Source organism: Cottoperca gobio, chromosome 3 (genome assembly GCF_900634415.1).
Source record: "Cottoperca gobio chromosome 3, fCotGob3.1, whole genome shotgun sequence".
Taxonomy (NCBI): domain Eukaryota; kingdom Metazoa; phylum Chordata; class Actinopteri; order Perciformes; family Bovichtidae; genus Cottoperca; species Cottoperca gobio.
In genome coordinates, this window is record NC_041357.1 from 29,587,574 (window position 1) to 29,613,936 (window position 26,363).

The following is a 26,363-nucleotide window of genomic DNA, read 5'->3' on the forward strand; positions in this document are numbered from 1 at the left end:
GCCAGGAGGACGGCCTTAGTCAGTGGTTACGGGGTGACGTGTCTATTGTACAAGGTTCTGCAGGAGGGGGACGTGTTCACTCCTAGACATGTGGTGTACACAGTGATCTGGCTCAGAGGGGACATTCCTCGCGATGTTTTACAGAGGTGTCTCCAGGAGGGAAGGTCCTCCTTGATGTAATGTTCAGGATTGTTACACAGGAGGGGACGTGTCCATCCTGAGTATTGTGGAGAACAATGTCCTGTCTTCAGGAGGGACGGATTCCTCCTGATTATGTACAGTTGTCTTCAGGAGGGGAACGTGTCTCCTGATAGAGTTAAGAGGTTGTCTAAGGAGGGGACGTGTCCTACCTGATGTTGTAACGATTGTGTCTGTCAGGAGGGACGTTTCCTCCTGATGTTGACAGATGTGTCTCAGAGCGGTCTTAATGTAAGTTGTGTCACGAGGAGCCTCTGATGTGTCCATGTCCCTTCAGGAGGTGTCTCTATGTTGCATAGTGGTGTCTCAGGAAGGGGGACGTGTCCTGGCCTGATGATTTACAGTTCTCAGAGGTTCTCTGTATCCAGTACGTGTCGAATGGGGGACGTGTGCCTCCTTGATTTTGTAACAGTGTGCTGCAGTAGGGGACGTGTCCCTGATGTTGTAGCAGATGTGCTCTGCAGGGGGGACGTGTCCTCCTGAATGTTGACCAGAATGTGTCTGCAGGGAGGAAGGACAGTGTCCCTTCACTGATGTTTGTACGAGGTTTGCTTCATGGGAGTGGAACGTGTTCTCCTGATTATGTAGCAGAGTGTCTTGAGGAGGGGACCTGTGTCCGTCCTGAGTTGGTACAAGTTTCTTCGAGGAGGGGACGTGTCTCCTGATTTTGTCAAAACGAGTGGTGTCTACCAGGAGGGGAACGTCCTCCGCATGTATGTACAGTGTGGTCTGAGGAGGGACGTTTCCTCCGTGTGGGTTTACAGAGTGTCTGGTCTTCAGGAGGGAAACATGTCCTCCTGATGTGGTTGTAAACCGAGTGTCTGCAGGAGGGGACCGTGTCCTCCTGATGATGTACAGAGTGTGTCTACAGGAGGGGACGTGTCCTCCTGATGTTGTAACAGAGTGTGTTCGTCAGGAGGGGACGTGTCCTCCTGATGATGTTACAGAGTGTGTCTTCAGGAGGGGACGTGTCCTCCTGATGATGTACAGAGTGTCTGCAGGAGGGACGTGTCCTCCTGATGTTGTACAGTAGTGTCTGCAGGAGGGGACGTGTCCTCCTGATGTTGTACAAGGTGTGTCTTCAGGAGGGGACGTGTTCCTCGACATGAATGAATGTAGCAGTGTGTGTCCTACAGGAGGGGGGATGGTGGGTCCTCCTGATGTTGTACAGAGTGTCTGCAGGAGGGGACGTGTCCTCCTGATGTTGTACAGAGTGTGTCTTCAGGAGGGGACGTGTCCTCCTGATGATGTACAGAGTGTGTCTTCAGGAGGGGATGTGTCCTCCTGATGATGTACAGAGTGTCTGCAGGAGGGGACGTGTCCTCCTGATGTTGTACAGAGTGTCTGCAGGAGGGGACGTGTCCTCCTGATGTTGTACAGAGTGCGTCTGCAGGAGGGGACGTGTCCTCCTGATGTTGTACAGAGTGCGTCTGCAGGAGGGGACGTGTCCTCCTGATGTTGTACAGAGTGTGTCTGCAGGAGGGGACGTGTCCTCCTGATGATGTACAGTGTGTGTCTACAGGAGGGGACGTGTCCTCCTGATGTTGTTACAGACTTTCTGCAGGAGGGGACGTGTCCTCCTGATGTTGTACTGAGTGTGTCTACAGGAGGGGACGTGTCCTCCTGATGATGTACAGTGTGTGTCTACAGGAGGGGACGTGTCCTCCTGATGATGTACAGACTGTCTCTGCAGGACCACCATGGAATTTTAACATTGACCTCAATGTTCAATTAACTAATTTTGCTTTCTTTGAAGGACCCACAAAAAAAGCAAACAGGCCATATTCAGATCTGCTAACCTACGTATAGTAACCTACCTTATCTGAAGTATTCTGTCACTGGGAGATGTGAGCTGTCTAGTTTCTCTGTTGTTCTAACTATAATGTTTCAGTCAGTTTTCCTCATCCCATAGACCCACCAATAAATAATTAAGCTAACCAAACTAGCCCAATCTCCAGCGTTAACGTTATCAAACATAAGTTCAATACACTCCTGTATTTGATATAGTCTTTATTCATTCCACACCAGCGACGATGTTCCCAGCTGTGCAAGAGCAAAAAACAAGCTGAAGAAATGTGATTTTCTTTTATATTTACTACACAGAACATTTTCCTTCTTGTATTTGACAAATTCCTTTTACACACTTTTCATATACCTTTCCCACCGTTGTTTATTATATATATGCTAATGTCGGCTATTTTTGTCTTTTCTGTCGTTCTTTCATTCTTCCCCTTCCTCTGGTCCAGTCATGGGGAGGACAGAGGGAGGTTGCAGGTTTGTCGGGAAGAGATAACAAGTCTTATCTGCACGCTGCCAGACGCTGAGAGGCCTGATCCAATCAAGACCTGGTTAAAAGAATTCATCGACTTTTACACCTTGCCTCAATATGAAGTAGGTGGGGGGGGGGGGGGGGGGGGGGTTCACTGGTTAAAGTCTATGTCATCTTGAAGGAGCACTGAAGGGATTTCATTGGGAGATGTTTTTGGAAGATGGACAAGCATTAACATACTGTGAGAAAAGTTTTGAGACTGATGTGAAAACAGATTCAAACTGAGACAACAATGTGTTTTTGGAAGAAAATATGAGCTGGATAAGATGGATGCAGTACAACATACAGTACGTGGCCATCGTGTTTTATACTCAACGATCTTGAACTTTTTCATGTGGTGCGGGGGTGTTGTTAGCCACCACAACATGTGCAAAAGACTCTCAATGGACCAAATGTCACAGATGTGATTCATTCAGAAGGCGTCAGAAAGGTTACTGTGACTGCCCCCTTTTCTCTCCACTCCGTCCCATATAATTGAGCAAATGTCTATTAAGGTTAATGGTCATCCTCCTGCCGCTACCATCGTCATGTCTGATGATGATGTGCAGGTGTTTGCTCGCTGCAGAGACACTACAGCTACCTTCTACACTTTGTATCGCGTACTGTCAGAGCCGGCACGAGGCATAAGTGGACTGAGCGTCTGCTTAGGCGCCTGTGGGAACCAGAGGGCCCTGAGAGCGCTTGAGATGTCCCACAAGAGTCCTGCAGACCTATACGCTCATTACCCGTGGGCCCTGCCTCCCCCTCCTTTTAAAAGCGGGGGCCAATCTTTACAACTTTAATGAAAGGATTTAGCGAAAATAGAAGAAAGAAACACAGTGAGAGTGAATTGCAGGAACAAAAATCAGGTGAACGTCTGCAGGTTTGACAAATAACAGAAATGTTACGTTGATGTGCGACAAAAGTGAGAGTAAAATGTTAATATTTATTACGTCCATGCCAATTGCAGAGGTGTATATTACATTAAAAAAAAAATCATAAAAACAAAATCGATTTCACCATGTAATAGCCCCAGAAAGGCTAAATAACAACAACATAAGGCTACTGCTTCAATTCAAAGAATGCATTTATTAATCAGAGCACTCACATAAGAACGTAATGCTTCATATTTTATGAATTCATGATGCAGGGGGATGTGCGCTCTCTCTCACTCTTCACAACCACGAAAAGAAAGCAGGCTATGAAACCAACTAATAAATCGTGTTCTGCGTATCGATCTACTCATTCCAGTCCTACAGACAGGGCTGCAACTGCACCTGCACCTGCACCTGCACCTGCACCTGCACCTGCACCTGCACCTGCACCTGCACCTGCACCTGCACCTGCACCTGCACCTGCACCTGCACCTGCACCGTCTACACACAACTTTCCATGGCTCCGGAAAAACGTTGTTGTTAAAAAATGTGTGTGAATCTTTCGGTATCTCTAATTAAAAAAAAAAATCCCGATTGCTAATGAGAGTGCTAATATCAGGATCTACTCCACTCCGCAACATGGCAAATGATGATATGAAAGCAGAGTTTTTATATTTGAAAAAGTGATCACAACTGACGCAATAATGTGAACACACAAAGGTAAACCTGAGACAAAAGGAAACATTCATTAATGCTAAACTTAAACTTTTAATTTCTCAGAAACTTGCCACTTAAATAAAAGTAAAACTGGTATTATAATGCTCGACGCAACTTGTTGTGCAGGATAACTGTCCATCAGTAGCAATATTTAGCTTCTTTTGCAGAGAAAAACCTATAAACTCTTTAAAAAAACTTTGATGGTAAGAATCTCGATTCTTACATGAACCATCCCCTTCCATCGTGAAGATCACAGCTTTATTGTGTTGCTCTTTTCATCATCACCTTCTTCGAGGCCGGAGCCAATTAGGCTTCAATCCCACCTCCACCACGCTGGCTGATTTATCAGCCTCTAAAAGCCACACTGTGATGGCCACATCAGCTAGAACTCATGAGCAAATAATGGATTAAACATATTTCTCAATCACTGTCTTGCGATCGCCTGTTGAAACCAAGGAGTTTAATGATGACAGAGAGCTCGGTGGTGCTGTAAAATTCAATACCCATTAGTCATAGCGGGATGTCATCAGCTGGTCAATGGCGAGAGCGTCAATAATCCAGCCATCAGTTGTTCAATAGGTTGGTGTTGGAGAAAAGAGGAAAACAAGACAAATAAGAAAGGCAGGATACTTTGGTATGATGGTACGAACCGTTGCATTAAGATACGTTGCACATCAGGAAACAGTTTGATGTCAGTGAGGAGTTAAACTTCATTCTGTTGGGTGAGGTCCTCGGACACGCTGTTGAACTCAGTGGCCTTCGTGCTCATCCCCAGATACTGCTTCAGGAACTCGCTGAAACGTTTTTGGTTGTTCCACTTGCGGGCTGACTTCCGAATGCCGATGAAGCCGCCATACCTCTTCTGGTACGATCTCCCGGGAGACATCAGCTTCCTGTAGCCGTGCCTCCCTTTGACAAAGCCGCCGAACCTCTTGGAGACACTCAGCCCTACATCGCCCTGTCCTCTCGCTAACATGTCAGCAGCCCCTTCTTCCTGCCCTGCCTCCTCCTCATACTCATCCTCCAGAGACAGGGCATTCTGGGAATTGTAGGCAGTGTTCAGCTGACGGCCCTTGCCACCCAGATCCCTCTCGTCCACCCCGAGCGCCCGGGTCACGTGATCGTACCTCTGCAGTGCAAAGGGCAGCCACAGATCTCCTGCCACCTGCTCCTCCTCTTCCTCAGGGAACAGGGCCTCCACCTCCTCCTGAGATCTCTTACGCACGATACCGGTGAGGGAGGAAAGTGGCGATGACAGCACCTTACGACAGAAGTCCCAGGAGAAGGCTGGGGAGACGTTGGCTTCGCACTCGGTGAGACACACCTGAAGGAGACAAAGACAAGAGATCGTCTTTACTTTATTCTTATCACACAAATACAAATACGTTCATGTTCCCCTCTGGTTAACTCTTTATTTAGTGCCACCACCTTTTTGTTTGTTTTGTTTTGTATTTGTAAAACTAAGGACGTTTTTATCAGCCTAAAATGTACTTTGTGCAAATTGATAATTAGCAAATGTTAGCATGCTAAGCTAACATTATACCTCCTGAACAAAAGCTTAATGACGACGAGTCCTCTGCAGATAGTAAAGAACACTTCACCCAGTAAAACCTTGTGCGTGCATGTGTTTGAGAAGTAGTAAGTATACGACTGGATGAGACTCAAGTAAAGATTCCCGTCCAAAACCCTTCACACCTCCTAAGAACGATGTTTTTAGTTTATCTATAGTGAATAATTAAACAGCTGAGTGGTGCTTCTGCTGACCCTTTAAAGCTCATTATTCCACAGTGTGTCAGATTAAAATACCACATAACCACCAACATAAGTGTGTGGTTACAGACTGACACAGGTTCACACAACGGATGGTTCATATGTATTCATATTTCTTATTTATATATATATATATATATATATATATATATAAATATACAAAAATATATATTTATACATATTTATAAATATGTATAAATATATATACACATATTTATATATACAGTATATATATATATATATATATATATATATATATATATATATATATATATATAATATACTGTATATATATATATATATATACTGTATATATATATATATATATACTGTATATACATATTTATACACAGTATATATATATTTACACATATTTATATATACAGTATATATACTGTATATATATATATATATATATATATATATATATATAGATATATATATACAGTATATATATTATATATATATATATATATATATATACATTATATATATACATATATATATACATATAATGTATATATATATATATATATATATATATATATATACTGTATATATAAATATATATATTTTTATATATATTTATATATATACAGTATATATACTGTATATATATATATATATATATACATTAATATATATATATATAATATATACATATAATGTATATATATTATATATATATACAGTATATATACATATATCTATTTTTATATATATAAACCATTATATTTATATAATATATTATATAATATATATACAGTAATATATATATATATACAGTATATATAAAGATATATATTTTTATATATATATATATATATATATTATATATATATATACAGTATATATATATATATACAGTATATATATATACTGTATATATATATATTTATTATTTACACATTTTGTATGATTGTTATTATTCGTTTTGTTTTTCTGAGGTCTTATGTCAGGTAATTTTCTGCTTTAACTTAATAAAAAGATTTTAAAAAATTAGAAATAAAAGAAGGAGGATCCGACAATTCAACACGCTTCTCGATTCATAGATGAACAGGCCACAGGGACACATCTGGGATCCTCCCCGGCCCACAGAGCTCCTTATCTGGATGGGTTCTATTAATAGGCTGAGGTGGAGGTTTGGGGAGCCATATTGATCAGCACCAGTGGTTCTCAACCTGGGGGAGGCAACTCCAAAAGCACAAGTCACAAGATTGATTTGGAGGCAGCCAGGAAACAGCATGATAAGTTATCTTCTGAGAAAAAAGCCTTTTTTTCCTGATTGCTTCGGCACAATCTTTGAAACTATAGACTATTTTTGCAAAACTCTACACACTAACCTGCAAAACATTTGAATCTCTTGCAAAACTCTACAAACTCTTTTAAAATGTATGTTTTTGTGTCCATACATGGAACACAAACCATCACTTGTGGCTTTTGCTTTATCTGTGCACAGGGTAAAGACGTTTACAATAAAGTTGTGTCATACTTGTAGTAAACACATACAAACACAAGTATTCAAATGTGTACAATGAGATTAATTATTAATCCATTAAACATGTTACATGATATTCAGTCACACTGATTTTGGTTTAGCATACATAGGAGGAGTCAGAAGAGATATTATTATCAACAAGTCTGAGCTTCTGTTGTGAGTTGCTTCAAAGGAGTGTGGAGGAAAATAAAAGAGTATATTTAAGAAACAGGAGCAGAGCAGGAGGATGGAAGAGGTGAGTCTGTGGAGGAAAGGGGCGCTAATAGAGGTCAGAACCCATTAGCTAGGAAATCTGGATGTGGACAGCAGGCCGAAGCATCGGGGACAGAGAGATGCCCGACTTAATGGTTTGTGGGGGGTTTTCCGCCCGAGGGTCAGTCCAAGCCAAAATGAGAAAAGTGACTCAAGGAAAGCTGGATCAGCAGAACTGCAGAAGTATTTAATACAGGACTTCTTAAACAGTAAATGGTTCATTGTCACACATCCCTGCAAGGACTTAAAAACACACTCACACTAGACTATTCTCACCCCTCTGGGTTTTTATCTGAAAGAGAAAGTGATTGGTGTTCAGCAGAGCAGAGAACAGAAACACTCGACCAGTGTTCCCTGGATGCTTCACTTCTGCTGTCATGTCTCTGTCTCTCACACACACACACACATACACACACACACACACACACACACACACACACTCACGCACACACACATACACACACATACACACACAATCATGCACCGCTCGTACATTTACGAAGTTAAGTTAAGTTAAGTTCACGGACAAAAAAACGTATGCAGAAAAAAGAAAAGCGAGTAAAAAAAAAAAAATGTATTGAGGTTTGCCAATAAAGCTTTGAATCTCTGTCGTCATTCCTTAAAAAATGTTTTTTAATGAAATGATGGATTAAATGAGTTAGTCTTTAATGAACGTGACTTGTTCTGTCAACATACATACATGAAGGTACGGACGGACTGAGCGCTGCTGCACTTGTTGGGTGTGTTTGGGATGGAGACAATGCACACAATGTTTCTGTAAGTTATTGATAACTTACTTAGAACGTTGTTTTTGTCACCCAAGTATCCAGAGGCTCAACATGCCTGTTGCAAAACATACGGAAGGAAATCAACAACTGAGCATAAGAGAAGAACAAAATAAAGTGACTGAACATGTGATGAAGCAATAGTTGGATTACTTTTTCAAAAGCCACGCCCCCAGCTTCAGACCACTGTGTACCATCACACTCTGGGTTTTAAATCACCCTGTCAGTCGCTGACGTGTGAGATGAACTAAACAAACTCCTGCAGCTTCCTATCGAACACTGCAGACCCAGGAAGCACGAGGCTGATGAGTCGATGCAGGAACAGTCGATGCTGCTGCTGCTGTGTTTCATCACTGTCTGCCCGCCTGCATGTCGGAGGCTTAAAGATTCTCAATCTACAAAAAAAACATTCACTTACACGCACGCACAATCATGCACGCACAGTCCCAGACAGACTTTTTTCCAGACATTTTTACAACCTTTATCCTTTTTTCCAGTGTATGTACATCATAGTTCTTTTGTAAGCGTGACGTTAGTTGGAAATACAGTTGTCATGACAACTTAAAATTAAACCCCCTGAAATGTCGTGGCAACTTAAAATGAGTGGCTGTCTAGAGAATGATGAGTGAGGCAACAAATGCACTAAACACAATATTCATCTCTGCTCCTACAGATCTTTAATGCATGCATGCATGGCGTCCCTCCCAGTGAGTGGGCCTCATACAGTAGCATAAACAAAGACGTAAAACACACATGCCTGTATCAGGTGCCCATCATAAAACCATAAACACTGCAGGGCATCTACACAAAGTCTGACCTGACCAGGTCAGTGTGTTTATCTCCACACAGATGAAATGCCTGTAATACCACTGCAACCATCACAACTCATGGAAAGCCCGCGCTTCTTCACATCCGGCACTAAAATGGAATATTCTACATATTTATTGCATCTTTCATATTTTTATTGTCATTTTCTATTTTCAATTTATGTTCTTGACTATCTCAGTCCTGGATCTGTATTTTTATCTCCTCTTAATATATTTATTGTTTATCGTATGCACCAAAACACCAAGTGTGAAACTGGCATGATTATGATATTAATTGCATTCTGTAAAATGTGAACAACATATTTTAAGATACTTTTTTCGTCAGGCAATATGTGCAGACTCTCATCGCGCCAGTAGAGGTGCGTGTCTCTAAATTGGAGAAAATTATTATTTGGTGTGGGTGGATGATTTATGCGTACATGCGGATTCGGATGACGTCAGAGCCGATCCGTGCATCTCTACTGCACAGGGAGAACCCTTGGGCCCGTTTTAACCGGTTTGCTATGTCGGTGGTCACAGTGCGCTGCTGATTAGATTGGCCTGTCTAAGTAATGAGCTTATGGCCATAAAGCTGCTGAAGTCATTAACCTTATAGAGCCCGCTGTAATGGACGGCCATATTCTGGCATGGGCCTCAGCCACCAAGGCCATAAAGAGCAATCTCCACTGTCTCCTGAACAGGGCTCTGCTTTTAGACGCATACCTTCCCACTCACTCAACACTAACTGCAGCCCTAACCCCCGCCATGCCCTGCACTGAGACAATACGCAATAAAGACAATTATATTAAGCAACCATTTGAGATCCCATTAGGGTTTGGTTGGCTGGAGCTTCAGGTTTGGGAGATGTGGGAGGTTTGATGCATTGCTTTGCTTCTTGTAATGGACAGGATGACATCACATCGTGTTCTCCAGATTTCTCCCGATGACTTCAGAGCTCTGTTCAACATTAAGTATTTAACTGGCAGATAAAATATTAGGTTTGGGCATGAACAAGTCTGTCTGATTGACAATATTAGTTTCCCAAAAGTATCGTAAAGCTTTGTTTTCAACCTTGATTGAGTGATAGACAGGGAGAGGGTATAACCTGGGGACTAAAGCGTGTTCAGGGGCAGACATCATTATCCACAAAGCACTGAAACTGTGTGTTACACTGCTGGAAGGTAGTATCACTCAATTATGTCTTCATCCAAGTCTTTTGGGAATTCAACCAAGCAGCCGTCCAATCACCAGCTGACTCTTGTAACCTGTTGTGACCGCTGTCTGCAAACAGACCTGGAAACAAGAAATGCAGGTAATGTACCCACTATGTGGAACCTTTAATACATCACATTATCACTCCCTGCACAGGGAGGAAGAATGTGCAGTGCCCTCTTGATCCTCAGTAACAAGTGCCCTTGAGCAAGGCACCCAAGACACAATCGCTGGAGGATAATGTTGAATTGAGGGGACACACTACAGGTGAATAGGGTAACAAATGAACTAACAGATGAAACACCATGAAACTTCCCCACTTCATTACTCACAATAACACAATTACTTTTTATATTACAAGTTTTCTGACATGTTTAAATATGTAAATGAGGCATTGTGTAATGTAACTCTTGGAGAGTTTAGGAGAAATCTACAGACACAAACACACAAAGTTAGAAACATAAACTCTGGACGTGGATTTTGATATTTTCTTTCCACTCGTCTAATAGAAAACATGTTATGGAAGCAAAATATCAATATTGAGAAGTGCATGAAAACACAAAGTAGACTGTATTGTAAAACAAAAGAAAGTAAAAATATATCATAACTATGCATCTGTAAGTGGGATTATTAAGTGCGATATTACACACAAACACAAAAAGTGCACAAACAACTAGAAATCTTGGACTACAGCTACAACCAATCACATTGCCCGAATGAAACGACCTGTTGTGTATGCCGAGTTGAAGAGCAGCTTGGATAATGTTGAGAATCCCCAACACTTATCTTTCATCAAACACAAATCAGATGCACACGTACGCAAGCATGTACGCATGCACACACACACACCATCTCCTGCTTTGGTCTGATAAGTGGCCGGAACAATTACTGTAATCGAGTCATCTCTGCGAAGGAGCAGATAAGGAGTCAGACCTTCCCCTCCACCCTTATCACTCACATCACCACAGACACACACACACACACACACACACACACACACACACACACACACACACACACACACACACACACACACACATGCATGCACACACACACTGCTCTGAGCTCATCAACCTTCCCAAAAATTACGATATTTTAGAGCTCCACCTACATTTCTCAAATGAGGCTTCCTGTCTCTTTCAGAGATACTCGCTCTCCGGGAATTAAATATTTAAAATGAACTAAACAAAGTGCTTCGACACAGTGTAATTATTTATTACTTGTTAATCATGTTAAAAAATATCAGCTCAAAATTGTCTGCGAGCCATATCGCGTCATCGAAAGAGCCATAGGTTCCCGACCCCTGGATCATACCATTATGTGAAAGAAGGAAGGGGGACAGACGCTCTAAAGACAGCGAGTGTAGTGGCACAGGCCAGGTGCACACAGAGCGACGGGGAGACGAGGGATTTAAATGCAACAGGTCGGGAGAAAGTGAAGAAATGAGCGAAAACCGAAAACGAAGCTCTGCACTAAAGACTTTTATCTAAAGTGTCATAATGTTCAGACTTTGACCTTTATTTATTTGATTTGTTTGCTGTGGTTCTGTGTTAAGTTGTTCATTTAAAGGTTTGATTAAATGTTAAACAATAATAACTGTGAATTTTGTTTGTAACGAAGAAAATGTTTAAAAATAAGGCTTTTATGAAAAACACTGAATGAAAAATTGCTTACCAACACAAACCATTTATAATTGCTAAATTAGTCTAAAATAGAAGGCTCCGAGTGACACTACATGAAAAGTCATTTGGGAGCCGTAAGAGCCAAAAGAGCCGAATCTTTGAAAAGAGCCGGACCTCCCATCACTAGTATGAAGGTCTGACTCATTACCATGGGAACGTAAATACAAACACGCACGCCTCACTCACACAACGTGTCCAGTGTGAAAAGAAAAAGGAGAGAAAATGACAACGCTAATAACATGAAAGATCACTGGAGAGATTCTGTCATCAGTCAGGAACAAACCAATCATGGTATTGTTTTGTTGTGCGCGATTATTTATACTAATAAAAATATTGAAGTCTTGAACACTGCTTCGTCTCTTTTGTACCGGCTTGAATGTGTCCTTCTGTCATCACCTCATCAGCGTGGCGAAACGAGGCACAAGCTGCTACTGGCGGAGTGGGGTTACTGCTGAGTTCTCCGGCGCGTAAGGCTCTCCTTAGGGTACACTATCACACCAACAGGATCCTTAGTGCTGACTATCATAGTCGTGTACTCACCCACCAATGTGGCACAAGCTGAGGAGGTGGAGAAGTTCTATGAGGACCTTGCAACAGCGGTCCGTGATATCCCGGCTCACAACTTCCTTGCAATCCTGGGTGACTTCAATGCAAGGCTTGGACCGGAGGACGCACCTCTCACGTACCACAACTCCACTAACCGCAATGGCGAACATCTTGCAGCCCTACTTATGGAGCACGAGCTACTAGCTGCGAACACCATGTTCCAGAAAAGAATGGGCAAGAGATGGACCTTCCAGGATCGGGCTACCGGTATGCAACGTCAACTGGACTACATACTAGTAAGGTGAAGGTGGAGAAACTCCATCTTGAACGCTGAACCTTACAGCACGTTCAACTCTGTGGGCTCTGATCATCGAGTGGTCCAGGCATCCGGAGGTCATGGTGGCGCGTGAGGGAGTGGAGGAAGCACACCGAGGCTTTGGGCACGAGCCAACTGCAGAGAATCGCATGGTATTGAATATGGCCAAACAGCTTCTTTTCGATACCTACGATAAGATCAGGGGGGAGGAGCTGATGGAGAAGGTGCAGAGAGTGGAGGCAGCGCATGGTGAACAGCAGTACGGGGAGGCATGGAGGGTCATCAATGAGATGAGTGGGAGAAAAAGGTTGAAGGAGGGACAGGTGGCGGGCGACAGCCCAGAAGAGAGGGTGACCTCCTGGTTCACTCACTTCTGAAATCTCCTGGGAACACACCTGACAGTGGATGGACCTGAGGAAGTGATACCTGTCGTCCTCACGAATCTCGCCATTGACGATGGTCCCTTTACAGTCAGGGAGTTTGCCAAAGTGAAATCCACACTGAAGCAGGGAAAAAGTGCTGGGCCGGACGGCATCCCTCCAGAGGTCTGTAAGAACTGTGATCTTGACGACATCATCCTGGAGTTCTGCAACCGCGCCCTTATGACAAACAGCCAGCCTGATATGTGGTCTCTCTCTAACATCATCCCAGTGCCTAAGTCCGGAGATCTCTCGAAGCCAGACAACTACCGTGGCATAAGTCTGACTTGTGTCATTGCAAAAATGTACAACCGCATGATACTGAACCGGATACGGAGCGCCATCGACCCCCACCTGAGAGAGAACCAAAACGGTTTCCGAGAGAAGAGGACCACTGTGACCCAGATCTTGGCCTTGAGGAGAATCATCGAGGAGGTTAAGAAGAACAACCTGACAGCGGTACTGTGCTTCATCGATTTCAAAAAGGCATTTGACTCGATACACAGAGGCGTGATGATGAAGATACTCAAGGCTTACGGTGTCCCTTCCAATTTACTCCAGGCCATAGGGACCATGTATAAGGGTACAAGAGGAAAGGTGGTAACCCCAGATGGCAACAGTGAAGAGTTTGACATCCTGGCTGGGGTGTTGCAAGGGGACACCCTTGCCCCCTTCCTCTTCATCATAGTCCTAGACTATGCGCTCAGGAAGGCCATCAGTGGACGGGAGCTAGAACTTGGCCTCACAATAACACCTAGGAGGTCGAGACGACACCCTGCTCTAGTCCTAACGGACCTGGACTATGCGGATGACATCAGTCTGCTCTCTGATCGCGTAGAGCAAGCACAGGAACTCCTGGGCAGAGTGGAGACAGAGTGCGCCAAGGTTGGCCTTCACCTAAATGCCAAGAAAACTGAGTTCATAACATATAACATCCCCCCGGACCATCCATCTCTAAAAACAACAGGAGGCACTGCTCTAAAGGAAGTCAATGATTTCAAATACCTGGGCTCGTGGGTCAACTCGTCCGAGCAAGACCTTAAAGTGAGGAAGGCGATTGCATGGAGGGCCCTGAACAGCATGACCTGTGTGTGGAACTCCAACCTCCCCCGACAAATGAAACTCAGCTTCTTCCATGCAACAGGGGAGTGCTGGACCCTGAAGCCCACACTGCAGAAATCCCTAGATGGGTGCTACACAAGAATGCTGCGTGTGGTACTTGGCATCAACAAGGATGAGCATGTCACCAACCCGCACTTGTATGAGGGGGCGCTAAGGGTGGGTGAGAAAACAGCAGTGAGGAGAACGAGGCTGGCAGGTCACTGCCAGAGACACCAAGAGCTGCCAGCCAGCAAACTTGTGCTGTGGGAGCCAACACACGGGCACCGATCACGAGGGCGTCCCGCAATAACAAACGTGGATGTACTCAGGAAAGATGCGGGAGCAGAAAATACTGGCGAGCTAGCCAGATGCATGGAGGATCGGGATGACTGGAAGCACCGATGGAAGGCCCGTCTGAGGACGACCTAGTAGTAGTTCTGACAACACTTGGCCCCGGCCAGGCCCCCGGAGTGATATTGGTCTAGAATGGCCACTGTATATAGAATTGTTGACATCTACCTACAAAAGGTTTTTACAACAACAAAAGAACTGTATAATTTTACTAAAATAGAATTCAACATTTTCCCCTTTGGATTAACATTGAAATACATGAAAACCGCCTTATAAATCTATAAATGGCAACAAACAAAATACGTGGGAGTGGGAATTTATTGGTCAAACGTCTTTACTACAAATAAAATATGGAGTTTATCAGCAATACATATTTGAACCATTTCACCGAGTGACCTACATTACGCTTTTGCATGACAGTAGATAGACATTGGTGCTAAAACAATGTGTAGGACTCACAATAAAGTGAATAGTTGCACCATCTTGTGGCGTAATAACGCAATAAGACTTCTAATGCAGAATGTACTTTAATATATGTATATATGTATGTATATATTGTTTACATATACTTATACATACTTATTTAACATTTTATTTCTCAGTAAACACAAAGCTGAGGCTGTACTTTGTAAATGGATGCCTGAATGTAAACAATGAAAAGATAATAATATCTTTAGTGATGCTTGTTTATTGAGTCCACAGTTCACCACGAGAGCATAAATGGTCAGTCGATCAACAGAAAGTAATCAGTAACTACTTTGATAAGTGATTAATTGTTCAAGTCCTTGGATTTGTGTCTGTTGATCAAACTGAACAAGCCATTTGAAGAAGTCGTCTTCAGCTTTAGATGCTTCCTGACATTTGATGGACCACACAAACCAATTGAGAAAGTAATGGTTTGATTAATCATTAAAATAGTAAGTTGCAGAAGTGTGTGTTTGTGTGTAAGAGAGAAAGAGAAATAAAGTGGACAAAAACAAAAAGATATGTAAGAGAATATATGTTTTTATTGATCATTAAGCACGTGTATCATCAGTTAGGTCAATCCTTTTGTCATGCAATACATAATAGCAGAAGCATCTGTAAAGGCACATGGGATCTCGGGGTAAACAGTAAACTTCACAAGTAAACAATCAGCAGCTGCAGTGCTTGAACATCCTCAGTGTTGATTCATATAAAACTTCCTATTTGCACAGGTACAGATTCTTCTTCACTTAAGTATTTCTAAAAGTGTTGACATTAAATGTTTTATTTAAATTTGCACATAAGAAACATGAACACCCAATATCTGATAGCAAAACCAATTTAAAAAAGCTTGTTGTTAAATGTCGTTAATACTAAAATTGTATTCTGCACATGCCGCTTTCTTAACGTTCATCTGTGGGTAACGGTTGGTATTTCACCTTTGACATTCTGACTTTGTACAGAACCACTGCACTGATCATGCCGACAGCTGCAAGAAGACATCCAGCGATGAATACCAGGTTCAGATTCAGGTTGACCGCTGGAGGAAAGAGAAGCACAATTTAGATTAGATCTTGTCCAAAGTCTAACTGGGACTCAAACTATGCAGGTGTGTTCTTAGGAAAACACTCCCTGTTTTCATACCTGCGCTCCCGGTGCTTTCTGCTGATCTCTTTAAACGCAGGGGACCCTGGGAAACAAAGTGCCTTGAACTCTGAGCGTGAGCCTCTCTCTTTCGGTGGTGGTGAAGACCGGTTGGCAATGAGGGAGTGTTGATGCATCCCTGCGAGCACCTGGTGCCGTGGCTCCCTGCCTCACACATCAGGACTGAACAGCTGATGTACACCTGAAGACAACAGAACATGCTGTCATTACATGATCGTCAGGCATCAGATCCACAATTACTAAAGTCACAATTTGTAACAACCAATCGAAATGTGGAACCGAATCTGAAAACACCCGACACGATTACTACATTTAGAAATCCATTAAGAAATTGTTGAACACAAATGAAAGTAGATAAAAGGGAAATGGTTGTTTTCCATCATATTCCTTTGCACCTGTCCACAACACCAAGTGTGCATTAGAGAGCATTTAGTAATAGTCAGATAAAAAAAAAAGGAAATTATGAATGTAAGCTATTTAGAGATATCACAGAAGCATTTACAGTCCCTTGCTCCAGTATCACCACAGTCCATTCTTCACCTGGTCATTCAAGCCGATGAACTTGAAGGCCTCCATGCTGAATCTGAATTCTCTCGGGTTGGAGGTGGGATGCACTTCAACAGTCTGGTCTACTAAACACCTGGCCACAGCAAAACAAACAAACAGGTAAGAAATATTGCTTCTGTAAGTCTTTGCCTCACAGTTGGTGATATTAGAGGTTTCACAGGTATTGTTCTGTTGATAGTATTTACATGATAAGGGAAAGTAGTAAAGGTAATGCCAAAGATAAAGTAGGTGAAGCGTTGACTTTACATCCTGACTTGGTTCTGTTTCTTAGATAAGCCTCTCAGGTTAGAGGAGGTAACCAAGGTGATAGAGAGACACTACAGGTGAATGTAACTACTTTACATCACCATGAAACCTCCCAGTTCATTACTTATACTAAGGCAATTTGTTTTTCATGTATTTTCTAAAATGTTATGTTTTAAATATGCAAATGAGGAATTATGTAATGCTAACTTTTGGTGAATTTAGGAGAAATCTACAGACACAAATAGACAAAGTTAAGTTAATTAAACTCCTCTAATCTGAAAGAAGACGAGTTATCGGAGAAATAGCCCAATCACTTCCATCCATCCACTGTGTACTAAAGGGGCCTCTCATTCACACCTACGAGCAATTTAGTTCCAAACCTCTGATGTAAACAGCAAATCTTTATCAATATGTTATGTTCTCTGTTGCCACTAGGTGGTGTACTCATGCTTACCCATTTTCAATGATGGAGTAGGTTGGCCAGTAGTTTGGGGTGTCATAAGGTGCAGCGCTGCAGGACTCCACAAACAGCTCGGTGTTGTTGACTGTAGACGTGGCCTCTATCTGCATGTAGATCCTGTCCCTCACGTCATACTCCAGAGGGTATGTATTTGGATCAATCATGGTGCGGAATTGATTGTTCGGAAAGAACTCAAACTGGTAGGTGAACGTGCCGAAGCCTTTGTCCCACACTGTGACCATCCTCCTGTGTGCTGTGAAGCCCAGTGTCACGTTTCCATGTTTGGGGTACTGGCAGTAGAACTGCACCTCCAGCAGGTGGTTCCTGGTGATCAGGTCATGTACGTTGTCCACCGTGGTGATTTCATTTTTAAAAACGAGGTTTTCATCATCTTCCTGCAGAGTTAAAGGGGACACATTAAGCTCTGTCTCAAACGCACCGTGTTACCTGTCTCTTTAAGCCCCCTCCTGAAAAAGCCTGCTCTGTTGGCTTGAGAATAAAAGTGCACTGTGGTCGTATATTCTAATGAATGTGACATAGCAAGATGAGCTGAATCTGAATGGCTTGCTGAATCACATGTTTTGTGAGTAGGGAAGGTTGGTAAGCACTCCAGATACCCACATGTATGTGCACAAGCACTGCAAGGTCCCTTTTAAATATTCGGTCCTATACTGCTAATGAAAAGCAACAATAGCTGAGAGAAGAGCACAGCGGGTCATGAAACAAATGACCCTCCCTGCTTTACCTCGATCAAAGTGCCACAAGCGTTGAGGGGGACGACGGCGATGATGTGAGTGCTGTTGGAGTGTCTCTGCAGGCTGCAGGCCGTGTTGCTGGGGTCATTGAGTCGCAAATGATCCTCATGGAGTCCAGGGAAAGTAGATTTTGTAACCTCTACTGTCATTGTGGACTCACTGCAGATCACATGGGATTTAACTAGAGCAAAAGATATATAAAACAATTAATAAATACACATCATACCAAGGGTGTCACACTATTCCACAGGTGGCAGTAATGTTCCAGAACTGACAGGGAAGAAGAACGCAAGCTAGTAAACATTGATGTAAACATTGCAGGATTTTAAAAATTGGCTTTGCAAATGTTTTGAGGAAAGAAATGCTCTCGACATGTTTGTTAGAAAATTACTTTAGTTTGTTTACAAGAAAACTCCGCAGGGCGCTTTAAGTTGTGTTTTTGTCACGATCTGGTTATACTCTGTTTCCTGTTTTATTTTGTAAAGTTCACTCCCCTTTTGTCCAGTCTAGCTGTACTTCCTGTCTGTGTGTTTTCCCTCACTTTCTGATTGTTAATGTGTTCCTCCTGTGTCCACTCACCCTGCCCTTGTGTCTTTGCCTTTCTCCCTAATCTGTGTCTTGTTCCCTCGTTTAGTGTCTGGGTATATATCCCCGTCTGTCCCAGTGTGCCTTGTCGGATCGTCATTTATGTTACGTTGTTGTTACCTGTCGTGTCTTACCCCGTGTCTACCGCTGGTTGCTTTGTGTTTTCAGTTTTATTTGTTACTTTGTATTTTCACTAGTTGTTATAGTAAAGCTCTCTTTTCGTATAATCCTCGTCTGCTGAACTGCATTTGGGTCCTCTCCTAAACCACATAACAGTTTTCAACAAAAAGAAAGTTTCTCAGTTCATATAAATTAAGAACTTTGGTGATATTTTTATGTAAAGATTTTGTTTCAACACAGCAGCCCTGCTGAAGTTCATGTTCTCTAATGTACAGCAGCCATGCAGCCAATAATGATACAGTAACATAACATTTAGCATGTGAAATATTTGGTGAAAATAAACACATTTACAGTTGTAGTTAAACGACAACATTTTTTGACATTGAACTAAAGTATCCCTGAGACTCACCGATGGTATGACCGATGCCCACCAGAACACACCTCATCTCGGACTGATAGATGCCAGACCTGAAAAGCATCAGCGAACACTGATCAACACTTTATCTGAGGAGTGAAGTCTGTGACACACTCAGGCTGTTTGTCTCGTTAAAATCATTACTGGTGTTTAAAGTGTGTATGTTGGGTAACTTTAACCACATTTTCACTTTCTTTTAAAGTAAAACAATATGCCGACCATTGATTTGTTTATGTTCCTGTCCTTTGTATGCAGAAGCTATTTTCCTAGCATTCTTGAAACATGTTAACTAATTTAAATAATATTAATTATAAATGATACAGTTTGAAATGCAGACGCAATCATGAATTGGATTTTGTAACTTTTGTTACACATTTGACTTCTGACTTATTTTAAATCCTGCCGCGTTTCTTATTTGTTCATAGCGTTCTAATGTTCACGTCAGACTCAGCTACATCATCAGCAACTTTACCTTGTTGCTTAGAGAAACACCAAAAACGGAAATATTACTTACTGTGAAGATGGAGTGGGGTGGTAATGAGTGTAAGAGTGTATGGGTTGAGGGGTGCTTACAGCGGACCTGCGAAATATGTAAAAAGTGAAATCATGGTTTTACACACACACGCACACACACGCACATACTTATTGTATTATAAAGGACATTAACCTCAAGGCTCACCCGGTCACTGATTCAACTGCAAAGCAGATGGGGTAATGATCTCCCAGGTCATTTTGGACAGGCGTCCACCTAATCACAAACTCCCCATGTGTGGTCCTGTGCTTGGTGATATTCAGTGGCCCACTGATGATGATATCATGAATCCTATGAAAGCAAAACAAAGAAAACAGATTTCCTCCTTATTACTGATATTATCTGAAATGATGAGAATGTTCTGCCGCCACAAGGCTACAATGATCACGTTGATTCTCACTTACGTTGCGTATGTAGCTTGTGCTTTGACTCTGATCTCCACTTCTTTGTTGACCTCTGCTTGGATGCTGACTCCATTTTCAGGTGTTGGGTGCACAAACTTTGGCAAGTAGAGTCCCTCCTGACATGAGGGAGCAGGTGGGTCCACTAGAGTTAAAAACAAATATTAATTTAATTCCTAAAGTGCAATAATTAAAACCACTTTTCCACTTTCTGTGGATCACAGCAACTGATTTTCATTAGCTGTGAAATTCAAAATATCTGTAGCAACATCAGGCTGTAGCGGACATGCTTTTCTGCTATTACTTTCCTGAAATTTGGGGGTAGATGACTAATCTTAGGCCATCGTCCAGTAAAAAGCAAGTATCTCCCTTCGTAATGATTACATTTGTTCAGATGAACTACAGTGTTCCTTCACATGTTGAGAAAATGTACCGACTTCTTAGGCTAAATGAACCCTTTATATGTTGCTCATTTAGGTGCTGCCAGAGCTGCAACATGAAAGTCTCAACCCAATGAAGGCAGTGCAGCAACATGTGTTTATTAGTGTTGTCAAGTAGGTTGAGAATCAGCAGGCCTTTTTCATCTCCCCAACTTTCCTTATTCAAACCAAGGAAACTCCCCACCTCTCCTTGGTCAAACCAAGGAGTGAAGTAGGTGACACAGACTGAATGTTATAAAGGTGATTCTTAAATGCTCAATTTAATGGAAGTGATTCAGAATGTTATAAGTACGATTACATCTAAAAGATGTGATTTAAAAGACTCGAATTTAGGAGATAGAATTCACAATGTAATTGTGTGGAGTAACATTTGATACATGCCATTTTATGAATTAAACTATAGAATACATGTTCAGCTTAATGATCTGGAAATAAACTCACTGGCACCTCGCTTAAGGAGTCACTTAATAACTCATTGAAAGCATGGCCTTATCACTAGGAACATACCTAGGATGTTAATGCTCACCAAGTGCGTTCATGATGGGTGCCTGGAAAGAATATATATAGATAGAAGATAAGAGACTCTAGCATGGCCTTAAATAGACAAGTGATTGAGGTACATAGTTATATCCTAGGACCTTCATTAAACAAGACGTCACAGTCATATTGTGGTCCGTAGGAACAAATATGGATTTAGGAAGAGCGGCGCAGAGGCGGGCACCAAATGGCCTATATAAGAAGCGAGCTGACACAAGCTCGAGGTTATTTCCTCTGCGTCTTCACCCGAGATGAGAGATGTGAACACTACAACACCAAAAAGACTCTGGAAGAAGTGATCCAAGTTGCTGACCGAAGCGCAGGATATGAGTAACCACTTTCCCAACAGCTTGGACTCACAGATTGGATCCTCAGAGTTTTCTATGCTCACTCTGCAAATAAACGATTGACATGGACTGACTTCAAAATACTTTCGACAAAGTCAAGAGCGGCCCAGAGGCCTTCGTCACGCAGGGAGACTAGGAATGCTAGAACAGGCGATCCGACCTCTCTCTCTCTCTCTCACTCTCCCCACCGATAAGTAAATCAGATAGACATGGCAGTTATGTGTTAGGGATTTATATTATAGTTAATCAATTCTGATAATCATGTTACATGTTGTTTTGAATAAATGGAAGCTGTATGCCTTGCCCCTGCTATGATACTTAAAATAAAATAAATCTTTTGATTTAAACCGAGAATTGTGCACATTAAGAATTTGTATCTTTATGAGGTATTTTATAAAGGTTTGGAGCGATTAACATCTCAGTGGTTCTGTTAATGGTGGTCTCTAGCAAGTAGATTAAACATGTCCCTGTGGTCAATTCCTGACAACTAACTAAACCTAGTCAATACCAAGTGCACAGATCATAGAGGAGAGCTGTCAGACGACCGTGACCGGTGGTAGCCGCCAAATTCACATTGCTATTCAATTTGGCGGGATTATTGGTGCAAGCGGGATAGACGGTTGTATACAGGCAGTAGACACTAGGCTAAGTCTCCTTGGCACCAACTTAAATAGTCACTATATTCTAGTTAAGGCGGAACTTGATAGGATTAGGACTTGGACCCGTTAGTTGGAGAGTTGGTCGAGACTCGCCCCTGAGGCACCAGGGCGCGACCTACGCGAATCTAACAGTGTGGATTGACTCATTTAAAAATGTGGTCAAATAATAATGAGGACAAGTAAAACCTGACTCACCAAGTAAGGAGAATTGCAAAGGTAGTTTACTGAGAGGAGGACTGGAGGCATGCAGGGGTAGTGCTGCTGATGGTGGTGCTGCAGTTGTTGGTGCTACAGTTGTTGGTGCTACAGTTGTTGGTGCTGCAGTAAACCACCACCATTGGTGTGTTGGTGCTACAGTTCTTGGTGCTGCTGTAGACCACCACCATTGGTGTGTTGGTGCTACAGTTGTTGGTGCTGCTGTAGACCACCACCATTGGTGTGTTGGTGCTACAGTTGTTGGTGCTGCTGTTGTTGGTGCTGCAGTAAACCACCACCATTGGTGTGTTGGTGCTACAGTTCTTGGTGCTGCTGTAGACCACCACCATTGGTGTGTTGGTGCTACAGTTGTTGGTGCTGCTGTTGTTGGTGCTGCAGTAAACCACCACCATTGGTGTGTTGGTGCTACAGTTCTTGGTGCTGCTGTAGACCACCACCATTGGTGTGTTGGTGCTGCTGTTGTTGGTGCTACAGTTGTTGGTGCTACAGTTGTTGGTGCTACAGTTGTTGGTGCTACAGTTGTTGGTGCTGCTGTTGTTGGTGCTACAGTTGTTGGTGCTACAGTTGTTGGTGCTGCTGTTGTTGGTGCTACAGTTGTTGGTGCTACAGTTGTTGGTGCTGCTGTTGTTGGTGCTACAGTTGTTGGTGCTGCAGTAGACCCGTGGTTTATGGCTCGTCTGTTCCTCCTTGCACTCAGTGGAGACTTGTGGGATTGGGTTCCATCAGAGTAGGACAGAGAGATGGGTCTTTGTGGGAAGTCCTCCACCACCAACTCAAATGCATTAACTCTTGGGTTGGCATTGGTGTAGCGGTAGTGTAATAAGCAAGAGTCCTAACAATGTGAACATTTAGTAGTTAGGTGAGGCAAAGCATCAGTCAGGTAATGGACAATGTATTAGGAAATACATTTTTGGACTAACCTGATCTAACACGAAGCCTGAAGGTAGGTTACAGTTGGAACATTCTATATTTCTGATATTTCCATATCTGCATCGAACTTTGTCGCCATCAGGGTCAGAGGACATCAGCTTGTATGTCCGTTGGCAGTTCTGGGGAACTCTTGATTAGACAAACAACATGAGTAAGTAACACTTTGCTAAGGATCCGTTACACAAAAGGATTAAATCATCAGAGTTATGAATGCACATCTGGATAGCTAGACAAATGCAAGAAGTAACGTAGAATAGAGTTCTTAACATGTTACATGCAGAATCACAAATACTGTTACTGCAATTCATAATAAAGAAAGAAGAATATGAGTTCATTTTATTGTTTTGTTGAAAAAATATTCAACTGATTTTGTTTTGTTTTAAAGACTGCAACTCTTCCCAACAGGTAAGAGAACACTCTTGTTATTAGATGAAACAAAACAATGAAAGCCATTTATGTTTATGTGATAATAGCATTTTCCAAATAATTCTGACATTTGTTTTGGTTTGTAGACAAACAATCTCATTATTTTCAGTATTTGTTCCCACCTGTCTTTTTTTTGTATTATCACTGGGGCAGCAAGAAAGGACGTTTTCCACAGGTTCTTTAACAACATAATTAAAAGTTATTCCTAACTATTTCATCCTAACGTCAGGGAACTTACCGTAGGAAAGGTAGAATGGCAATATCTGGTGATCTGTTTGGTTTTCCTAGTGTCAGATCTTGATCCCAAATCCAGTTGAGTCAGTAGATTCCAAGTACTAACCCCGTTACGTGTTCGGATCCAACAACAGCTTCTTGCCCTGGTATGTGTGAAAACAACACTCTTCAAATACTGTATCTAACAGCTGATACTTTTATCATGATACAAGCATAACAAATAACAAAAAGCTCACCTCAATTGAAAAGGTTTGTCATTCGGGACATTTCTTGAAGTGACTGTTTCAGTTTCACACCATTGCCTGTTATATTGTGGAGCGTTGGTGCTCCTGTCAAGTACGCCGCTCTGAGTGCTTGAGATTGAGCCACACGAGCCGGTGTTACAGTTCCACCTGTGGCGGTGCCTACACCCATCAAAGGTTGCCCTGCTGCGAATGTCCACCTATGGAAATAAATATATAAGTTATATGATTCTATAATGCTACACATCTTAAGAAGGGTGCAAATCTTGAAATGAATAAAAGTAAAGAAAACAAGAAAACATAGTGATAATAATAATAAAGGTGATCGAATATAAGATACAAAATAAAAAGGTAGAGGGGGAAACAGCAAAAGATCATCCAATGCCATAAGAAGAAATCAAAATATCATCCATATCCTCCACAATGTCAGATACGCTGTGAAGATGAGGTAACCATTGTTCTCATTAAGCTTTCATGCTTTTTCCCTTTTTTTGGTGAAATAATTCCTCTTTTGAAAACCTAATCGAAAAAGTCATCCCTTTTAGCAAATGTGAAATTCCACAGCATTCTTCTTTTTATGTGAAAAAGCTTTAGATCATTTTGCAATTTGAAGGAAAATACTTATCAAAGAAAAGTTGCTAGTTTTTACAACATTAAATAATTTAGGGTATACTCAAGTTTATGTGTCTTCAGTAAAAATACAAAACACAAGAGCATCATTTTAAAGTCAAGAAGACAACAAGAATAAAAGCAGGAATCAAAAATAGAACCAATTTGAGCGTTTTCACATTTTTTATCCAACATTCAACTTTTACTCTCAGAGATGTGGAAATGTGGACGTACAATTGTGACACATGTGCCCCAAAAACCTATCCTGGGGACGTATGATGGGCGTCTGCTGTGGACACTCCGACATATGTAAAATAACCTCCAAGCACCAACAAAACATATCTTGAGTTGTAAAACATACAAATATCTTGAAAAGTTAAAAAGGTTGCACACTTTTCGTCAAGAGAGTTTTACTGTTTCAGAAATGAAGATAATTACCAATAAAGCCGTGGCAGAGTAATACAAATAAATAATAATAGTACATTTTATGTACCTCTTTTCAATGTGCTCAAAGATGCTTTACAAGATAAAACAAATCTAGATAAAATAATTCAAAACATAGAAAAAAAACAAAGAATCAAAGTGAAATATATTCAATAAATAGAAAAAACTGCAACTGAAATGAGTTTAAAATTGTCTATATTCTACCAGAATAATCAGAGTAACTGAACCCATATACAATAACAGCAATAATAATAATAATAATAATAATATAGTGATGCGTAGCATTAAAAGTTGTATCTCTCACTCTTAATGTTCCATCAGGGTTTCTTCCTTTGTAGGTGAAGGTCGCGGTTCCCCCAAAGTGATGTGATGCAGACGCCAAAGAGAGCAGGAGCAGCTGAAGCAGGAGCACCTGAGTGGAAGCCATGATGCCGTGAACTCACCTGTGTCTGGAGATCATCTGCTGCTCACATCTACCTGCAGTATCTTTATATACATTTGAATGACCAGAATAAGCCGGCTGCAAAACTGGTTCCACAACATTTTACTTTGACCGCTTTGTTTAAAACTCCAACAAAAACATTATGTAAGCCATAACAAATCATAACTTGTAATTAAAAAGAATGTTGCTGGCAGCATGGAGACATCCTGTTCTCATTGCAAATGTTAAGGAGTTGAAACTGAAACACAACTACTGTAGTGTAAGACGTTTTAAAACATCCACATTTCTTTA

General features: G+C 41.7%; 2 protein-coding genes and 1 pseudogene across 2 annotated transcripts; 1 reads left to right on the forward strand and 2 right to left on the reverse strand.

Moving 5' to 3' along the window:
- Nucleotides 1-4,729: 4,729 nt before the first annotated feature.
- pnoca (prepronociceptin a) lies at nucleotides 4,730-9,976 on the reverse strand. Its single transcript, XM_029426084.1, has 2 exons — nucleotides 9,968-9,976; nucleotides 4,730-5,461 (listed from the first exon to the last, which is right to left on the reverse strand). Exons 1-2 carry the CDS (start codon nucleotides 9,974-9,976, stop codon nucleotides 4,802-4,804), a joined length of 669 nt encoding a protein of 222 aa, XP_029281944.1. The 3' UTR covers nucleotides 4,730-4,801.
- A 2,503-nt stretch (nucleotides 9,977-12,479) lies between these two features.
- LOC115004293 (craniofacial development protein 2-like) lies at nucleotides 12,480-13,059 on the forward strand (annotated as a pseudogene).
- A 2,792-nt stretch (nucleotides 13,060-15,851) lies between these two features.
- LOC115004325 (CUB and zona pellucida-like domain-containing protein 1) lies at nucleotides 15,852-23,185 on the reverse strand. Its single transcript, XM_029426086.1, has 11 exons — nucleotides 22,933-23,185; nucleotides 22,725-22,847; nucleotides 20,550-20,691; nucleotides 20,293-20,436; nucleotides 20,128-20,193; nucleotides 19,608-19,666; nucleotides 18,484-18,674; nucleotides 17,733-18,133; nucleotides 17,006-17,105; nucleotides 16,445-16,646; nucleotides 15,852-16,340 (listed from the first exon to the last, which is right to left on the reverse strand). Exons 1-11 carry the CDS (start codon nucleotides 23,183-23,185, stop codon nucleotides 16,204-16,206), a joined length of 1,818 nt encoding a protein of 605 aa, XP_029281946.1. The 3' UTR covers nucleotides 15,852-16,203.
- Between the last annotated feature and the right edge of the window lie 3,178 nt (nucleotides 23,186-26,363).